This window comes from Morone saxatilis, unplaced genomic scaffold, assembly GCF_004916995.1.
Source record: "Morone saxatilis isolate NCDOM2014 unplaced genomic scaffold, NCSU_SB_2.0 Contig24, whole genome shotgun sequence".
Classification (NCBI taxonomy): domain Eukaryota; kingdom Metazoa; phylum Chordata; class Actinopteri; family Moronidae; genus Morone; species Morone saxatilis.
In genome coordinates, this window is record NW_023339807.1 from 21,870,439 (window position 1) to 21,879,545 (window position 9,107).

Consider the following 9,107-nt stretch of genomic DNA (forward strand, 5'->3'; position numbering starts at 1 on the left):
CTGTTTTGATTCACTCTTACTGCTCTCAAAAAATCTTTGTACACTACCTGCTTAGCACCAGACAGACACAGTTAGCAACTATCTGGTGAACATAGTGGAGGATTTAGCAGCCGATGAGACAAATACTTCCCTCTGGAGTCAGCGGAAAGCAAAAGCCGGATGTGTAAATAAGCAGCTGTTTGCTAACAACTTCGCCATATAAACTTTTTATGTCAGCATTGTGTTAGCTGTGGCTTGTTTCCATCACCCCCAAGTGGCAAGAAAATAAATAAAAATACACTACTGTAGGTTTAAAGATAAATAAAGCACAGCAAAATATCTGGTCATAACAATACTACTCTCCTTCTTCTCATCTCCTGAGAAATTATTGAGAACAAGCCATCTGCACACATCTGAAAGAGGACTGGCTCCGTCCCCAGTTGTGTGTCGAACATGAAAGAGCAGAGGTATGCAGCCAATGTGAGAGACACAACAGAACGAGAGTGCACAAAAACCGGAGGCAGTGCAGGAGCGGGAGGGGAAACAGTGACACAGACAGAGAGAGACAGAGACATGGAGGGCAGAGGAGGTTTGCGTGAGGAAGTTTGGTAGCTTTGCTTTGTGGATACAGTTGCCTCCATCTCCCTCTCTCAGACTTTGATGAGGCAGTTCCTGCATTAATTAGTAACCAAATTCACCCCGTAATCAGTGACTCTGATTCACGCTATCCTTATTTACACTTACACACACCCCTTCCTCCTCCCCTTTATTACTTTATTTATTACACAGTGGGCCCAGCATGTCATTTATATATTGAACTGTGTTCTTTTAAACAGCTCTTAGCTTGTGTTATGATCATCACAAAGTGAAAATGGCAGTTTTTGAAAGCTGATGGTCCTGGAACTCTCTTTACTTTAACACATATTTTTCTAGTCAAATGGGCAATACATTTAAAGGGCCAGTTGACCCACCCAAAACATATACTCCCACTTATCCCTTGTGACAATCTAGGCAGCAATGCACATATTTTGGGTTTAATTTATTTGAGATTAGGAGATATCTTCCACTGAGACTTCTGCTGCCACGCCAATACAGTGGAAGTGACTGGATTTTAGTTTTAGCTTCACATCAGTTCTTTAATTTTTTTATTAAATTATTACATTTTTTAACTTTCTGTTGTATTTAATTCATCTACATGCCTGGAAACTACAAGGGGTTAAGTTGGGTAAAGAGGGGTGGGAATTTGGTGAAATTACTCTTTAGTAATAACTATGGTCAGAGAGAGGAACCTCCATTAAATTAGAAGTGAAAGATCGACCAATATATTTATTAAGAAGTCAATAAAATTCTGTTGATAGACAAATGTGGAAATGTTTGTTGCAGCTGTGCATTCTGGTTTCTTCGGCTTCTTATTGGCATTACTACCACTGCACTACCACTCAGACAGCATAGATAAGATCGTCAACTAAATGCCTAAAATATAAATGTGCACATATTCTCCACAGTGCTATAATACAGAATGTGTGCCAGACTGAAGGAGAAACCTTGTTGGGGGTTAAATGTTACTGACAGTAACTGACAAATTCTGTGCCTCTCTCTCCACAGTGTGTTATTACAAGTGACCTGAGTGACACACAAAAACAGGTTGAGCTACTTAAGTCACAAACAGTCCAGAGTCAGTCAGTATGTTAGAGTGATTGACTGAATACACCTGAGAAGGTCACGTTACGTTTACTTTTGTCACATTAGTGATACTGTGGGATGTGCAGAAAAAAAAGCATAACCTTTATATGGATGAGGTCATTGAAGCCTGCTCACCTTGATGTGTCCAAAAGCATTAAAAAACACCATCATTCATCTATTCACCCACATGCCTTTAGTAATATTAGAGTTAGCCTTGAAGTGCTTTAATGGAGACTGGGCAGTACTGAACGATATGTCAATGGAAGCCATTTTCCTCTGAGAGCCCTCTGATAATGACTTAGCCTACGACTGTGGTGACAGGGGTTAAGTATTTGAATTTGTCAATAGCTAAATTACTGGGATAAGTAAAGGTTTTTCAGACCCAAAGGAGGCCAGACTGTTGTGTTTTGGTGTTAAATTGCTCGCTGTTACAAGCCCACTGTGAAGTATGGATTAGTCAATACCCGCTGTCTGTTACACTTTAGTGCACCAGTGGGGTATTTACTCACTGGAGAGGCCCTAGTCGGTTCACACATTTGGACTTTGACTTGAGCCTGTCTGTTATTAATGTTTTAGTTTTGGTTGACCTATATTTTCTGCTGCTGTTGGTATTTTGTCAGAGAGCAATATGGGTCAGAGGAGGCAGCAGCCTTCCCACTACGCGTGTTGAATGTGGGAATTACAGATCCATGTGCTACAAATGGATGTTGCTATCACTCTGCTCTCTCTCTCTACTGTCTGCATGTTTATGGTGAGCTCATAGCTGCCCAGGTATACGATTCAAGACCTACACAGGAGACATTATCATTGTGTACAGCACAGTAAACTATACCCAAACGTGTATATTGGTTCTCAGTGGAGACAGTAGCTCGTCCTTGTGGGTTGTTTCAAAATTAAAACATTCACTCCAGTTCAAAGGAGCTGTCAGGCTGATTCTTCTTGCCTGCCTGCTTCCTATTCAGCCCAGAGAGTGCGCTGACAGAGAAACAAGTGGAGGTTCTGTGGAGCTGCGTGGTGAGACAATGACACTAACGCTGCCAAGGTTTTAGGGGTTTGACTCCCACTGAGGCCAGCACAGAAATGTTTGCTGTCATGGTGCTGAAAGGTGCTCTAGATAAAAGTCTCCAACAAATGATACGATGTTCTACACAGCAGTCTGCAGAAAGAGGTCAAACGTCCCCTTTGGGGAAAAAAAAAAAAAAAGAAACACTCACTTGAAGGAAGTTCTAAATGTGACGCAGTCCACTCATGAAACTTTTAGCATGTCTTCACAGGAAGCTAAATATTAATTTAGTCAGAAAAGTCACGCAGCAGTGTTAGTGATATTAAACGATGCTGTAATTTTTAGCATTGAAACACTTGCTGGTTTTCTGTATGAGTTACAGAAGATGCACACTGAGTTAATCACTAACAGGGTTCTGCTAAAAAAATATCTTTACGTGGCCTAACTTACATAATTCGTGAACACTTGCTAATTATTATAACAACTCCAGCAGCACGTTGCCTTAAACTTACTTCTCACTTTGTTGAGATGGGAAGTGCATTATGACCTATATGCTATGATGGAGTACATTTCAAAGTAAGTAAAAAAGGTTTCTAAATAATTAATAGCATGCCAAACTATTTTAGCTCAACAAACAGCATTTTCACTTGTGAATCTTCCAGATCTGCTGCTTTATTTTGACAGTGACTTCTCAGTAACTTTTGGATATTGTTGAAAATAGAAAGGGAAATATCAGATGCATATTTTACCTGGATCATAACTGAGAAAATGCGTCCCCTTGACAACCTTAGGTGAACCTGTTGAATAATGTAGAGTAAAACATGACTTATGTATGACCTCTGGGGAGGAAGATAGCGGCTGTGTGCTTTAACAGTCCTGCCACTTTTCAGTTGACACCCTCAATCTTTGCATTCAGTGTTTAATTTACTGTAGATGTTACAATAAAATAATGATGCCAGGACTTTTTGTTTTTAACATTCGTATGTATATATAATATTTATGTTAAAACAAATATTCAAGTATTTCTTTGTTGTTATTTCTGCCTCGTAGAATTTAACTTAGAATTTAAAGTGCAAATGATTTATAATTTATTATGATCACTACCTTTCTCACCCGCTCATTTCACACTATTTAACGATTTATCACAATTCATACTGTTTTTTTTTTATTCTCTACTTTTCCGAAATGTCGTAGAAGTTGCTGAACAGTGTAGACAAATGATCTGGTAAACAGAAGTCAGCCGACAAAGAGGATTTAAGGACACCGTTTAATCCTGCTGACCTCAAACGCACCAACAAGATGAGCTCAGCCAATGTAAATTGACCTGCTCCGAGCCTTTTGCGCACAACTATAAGCCAGCACTGCAAAACATTTTCTCTATTGAGAAGTCAACAGACAATTACTTTGAAATCTTAAACTCTTTTCAACTTATTTATCCTTGAGTTAGATGACATTATCTCCTTTTATTTCGACGTGCTACGCCACTTTTAGGGGAATTTTGGAATCTGAAATTGAATTGACTGAAACGATTTCCGCCAAATGGACTGATGTTTTTTTTTTTTTACTTATTAATTAAAAAGAGATTGATTTACTCTTTAAGATGAATACTTGTAAACTAATCTACAGCCTATAAGCACATCCTCATTATGTTATCTCATCTAAATAGCCAGACTAATCCCTTTTCACGCCATTCTCATGTCTCATGAACAATATGCAGCTCTCAACGCTGTGGGGTCGGCACTGCAAAAAATGTCACTTTCCCTTCAAAAGAAAGTGAAATAAATTTAGCAAAATAACTTTTCACCGAATGTGAATGTATCTCCAAATAAGACAGATGAGATGAGCTGATTTTCATAGAAACAAAGGGAATAAACCTCTCCTCTACAAACACGTTTTGACCTGTTTGGATGTTAAAACATTAAGGTTAGTTTTAAGTCTCATTATCAGAGTCAGATGGATATTTTTTGCAGTAAAAACACGCTGCGGCGCGTCAGGCGATTTCCTCGGGTTCATTCAGTCGGAAAGGAGCAAGACCGAGTCCATGTGGCTTGCGGGTATTTTACATGAGGTAAGACTGTGTGTAAAGTGCACACACACTCCCTCTCTCACACACACACACACACACACACACAGTCAGAGAGGCATAGCAGCGCACTAGCGGGAACCCTTGAGGGATCATCTCAGGCTCTAAGGAGGATGGGTATTTCCACCGTCTGTGTATTTACATTTTGGCTCAGGCGGAGAACAAAGGGCGGTGGGGTCGTTGTGGAGACACTGACTGCCCTTCAACATCCCCTGCCGAAGTGTCCTTGAGCAAGATTGCTCACGGGGGATGCTGCTGTTGACCCTATTCTGTCCTCTGAGAGGGAAAATAAAAGGGGCGAAGTGTGACATCTTCATTACAGACTCAGACTTTTTGAGGTAGCTCGGGTCATAAGTGGGAAACGCACTTTTGGGAGTCAGAAGGCAATCAAACCCCCATTCCCAGTGGCTCACCTGCGTCCAGGTGTGATAGTTTACGCTGTACACGTCGCTGTTGGCATTTTCATTCATTCCCCAAAGATTTTATACATAAAACCTAATGTTTCTACAGTCTTTCTCTGCCTTTCGACCATAAAACTAAATCAGACGGTTCTCTAAATGATGAATTGATGGCTGGAGTTCAGTGATCGTATCCAACGTGCATAAACACAAAGAAATTAACCTATGAGTAACGCTGCCGACACAGATGTTCAGGCGAAGAACTTTGGGCCCCTTTTGGTTCACATTTTAAAATATGCACCAATCACATCGCTCATGAATGGGATCTATCTGCTGCATGATAATTAATAGGGGATGCGCTCTTCTTCACCAACACGTTTCTACCGCTCCTCTTTGGCACTAACTGACCTGTTGTTAATCACACACAATACAACAAATGTAGCGGCATCCTCTTATGGTCAGCTCGGGGTGTCGGTGAACAAACAGCATAATTAAAACAGGGTGGGACAAAGGAGGGATTTCACATAACAGAGCGCACCAGGGTGAATGGTTTAGATTTGGTAAATGAATGTGAAATAAGCATTGTGGTGCCGCAGGTGGTGACTGATTATTTACCCATAACAACAGAGGCTTTGGTGTAAACTGTATAGAACATTAGATCAACAGGCATCACGAAACATTAGGCATATTTTAGGCACAAAATCTCTCACTGGTCCTATTTTAGTTTGTCATGTGAGATGACATATTGCAAGAACTATAGGAGTGTTATTTGGGTTTTTTTTTTAAGTATTATTTTCAGGAGAAAATCTGTCAATGTGGAAAAATAACTGTTTCCAAGTATATTTTGTTAAACGTTTCCTTTCTAAAAAGTAGATCTGACCTTTTATAATGTGTTGCAAAGATATAGTTTCTAAAAAAAAAAGCAATAAAATAAGAGGAACTGCTGGAAACAAGCGCCCCAGCCAATGTGAAGAGTTAGTCACTTGTTTTAAAACAGTAAAATCTTTTACGGCTGAGTTCCAGACTTAATGGCCTGTTAAGATTGATATTTTACAGTGAACAACATTACGCACAACGTTACGCACAGACAAACGTTTAGTAAACAACTGTGTCACAACCACACACTGACAACCATCACACACACCTACGGATCACAGCTCTCTGGCCTTACCTTCTCTCCTCATGCCGACTTTGAGGCACTTCTTCAGGCGGCAGTACTGACACTGGTTCCGGTGGTGCTGGTCGATGGGACAGTCTCGGTTCCCCCGGCAGGTGTACGAGAGGTTCCGCCTCACTGAGCGCTTAAAGAAGCTTTTGCATCCCTCGCAGGTGAACTGACCGTAATGCTTCCCACTGGACTTGTCCCCGCACACCATGCAGTCCACGTTGGGGATCTTGTCCCCGGAAAGTGCGTCGTTCCCTGGGGTGGAACCGTTGGGAGTCCCCGGTGCCCCGCCGGGCTCCTGGCCGCAAATCTGGAGCTGAGACCCCGGATCTGCCGAAATGTTCTCTGGCCACTGGTTTACTACCATTGCCATGCTATCCCCAAACACTTTGGTCTTTGTTTAAATCGCAGAAGGAGAGTCAGACTCAGTGATACAGATCCGTCTTGACGTCTTGGGAGAAAAACCGAGGGAGGGCGAAGAGGCGCTTCCCACTTCCTCCAGAGGTCAGTCTGAGCTTGTCTGAGCTTATTTAATCAAAACGTTGTTCTATATTACTGAGTTCTTTCTGTAAACATCTATCAAAGTTTACAGCAACAGCGAGGTATCAACATGATCGATGCATAAGCGCGTAGCCTACAACTCCCGGTGTTCCTCGCTGCGCAGCAATCCATAAACACGTTGCTCCTCAGAGTGTAACCTCTTGGAAAAGTCAGTCCGGCAAGTCGGCGTGCAGGCAGCGAAAATACAACGTTCAAAAAAAATATTACGTTATTTGGAAGAGGGCAAATGACACGGAATATAACAACACCACAGTATTTCGCCTCACAGCCGCTCGCTCCTGTCTATCCACCCGCTGAACACGGCACCGAGACTCACTCAGGATAAATTCTGCCTCTTGAACGTCAAGCTTTGTTCAATACTGACCACATCTCAAGTCATTCGGTGGATGGTTTGTTTAGTCCCAGCAAAGCTCTTGGAAACAGCGTAACGCGCAGTCCCTAGCAGTCGGCGATCCTCGTTCCTCTTGTTCTTGCGCACCGCGGCGAGGTTTCGGATAGCGACGTCAGTGTGCGATATTTATTTACCCAACACACAGCCTAATATCCTCCGTGGTCGTCAGCGCAGGGGAGATTAAACAGAGATAGCAGAACAGTCTTCGCCGCTCGAGTGTGTCGCTTCACCCTTCGACTGCCTGTCCCACCTCTGAGAGTCAAAGCTACAATTTGGGGGAAAGTGTCACTAACAGACTGCCGAGTACTGCTGGCCCCCCTGGCGGCGCTCCATATAAGGTCATTACTGCCAAATAAGGTCATATCCCCTCCCCTCAGCGGGAGAGGTGAAAAAAGAAGGGTCGATCGTGATTGGCCCCAAAAGTCTGTTAAAAAAGTAAGGCGCGTTCTGATTGGACGTCGGCCGATTAGGGATGCGTTTGACTGACAGGAGCGGTTGTTGTGATACAAGTACTTTAAAGTGGGACTACATCAGTGGGCCATCGGAATTAAATGTGCATCTCGTGCGTCCAGTGTAATAAGCCTGTTGTTAATATGTAATTATAAGTAACTTTTAAAACGTTAAATAAGCTCTGAAAACGAATTGTGTGGAAGTTGTGCTGCATCTGTATTTCATTTTAATTAAATCTTTTAAAGGATAATAAGAAGAAGAATTTAAACTTAATATTGTGTTTTTTGCTTTTTGTTACTTAATTTGGATGTTTGACCTTCACTGTGCAGGCTGATGAAGGCTGGGTTCACATTCAGGTTCTGAAGGGTGAAAGTATATTTTTGCTTTCCTTAAATGATTTTGTGACATCCAATCTGTTTTTGAAGCCAGTTATGGTCCAATATGCACACATATGATGTGAATAACTGAACTGTTCTGTGAAGAAAACTGGTTATTGTGTGTGTGTGTAAACATTATTCAAAGCAGAGTACTTTAATGTGTCTTTAAACATGTGTGTGTGGAGTGAATCTTTCAGATATAAGAAAATGTGTGTGCAGGACTACTGTCTGCTTCTAGGGTATTTTAAGGGTATTTTGATGACATGAAATAAACATTTATGTTTTCTCTAAAAATATAGCGTCTTCTTGTTTATTATTTTGCCCTCTGATCAACGACTGGAGGTCATAGTTTACCTAGTTTTATCTACCATGCAGCCCTGCCTTGTAATCAATCTTGTGTCAGCTGTCTAGTGCATGTAATCCCACTGATGTTGTCTAATACGACTGCTATCAACAAAATCCCATTTTACCCCACATACAGTCTTAAATATTCTACCTTAAACTGTGCCAAAAAATAAAACAAAAAACAAGACATCTTGCAGGTTGATGGATGAGCATTTGAAATATTACATAACACGTCTCGCAGCTGCACAGAGTCAACAAAAAAATAACAAAAGGTGCCAAACTTCTCACTAAGCCATACAAACTAAATGTAAATCGTTTACCAGTCGAGAAAGTGTTGATTTTGTCGGTTTGTAGCGTTATACAGTCTCTGCCAGCGCACAAAAGGCCACTGCGGTAATTAACAGTGACAGTGTTGTTCTCTAATAAGGGTTTTTTCCACGCCGAGAGCAGCGGGGACCTGATTATTTCTCCAGATAGGCTCTTGATTTGTCATGTGAAGGTAATTCCAACAACACGGCTGCCAGGGGGTCGAGTGTCCCACCGCCCCGTGCTGCATGGGACCGAGGTTTGATAAGTGATAATGTGTTTAGACACGCTCTCACACTTCCTCTCTCAATGACATGAATCTATTAAAATTGACTCCCAGGTTGTCCCATCTATCTATCTATCTAT

The 9,107-nt window shown here is 41.6% G+C and overlaps 1 protein-coding gene across 1 annotated transcript in view; it reads right to left on the reverse strand.

The window, feature by feature from the left end:
• Positions 1-7,557, reverse strand: part of nr2f5 (nuclear receptor subfamily 2, group F, member 5) — a 20,658-nt gene extending 13,101 nt beyond the window's left edge. Inside the window, exon 1 of the mRNA XM_035672556.1 lies at positions 6,318-7,557. Within this exon, the coding sequence (XP_035528449.1) occupies positions 6,318-6,684 (367 nt within the window). The 5' untranslated portion in view covers positions 6,685-7,557. The remainder of the gene's footprint in view (positions 1-6,317) is intronic.
• Between the last annotated feature and the right edge of the window lie 1,550 nt (positions 7,558-9,107).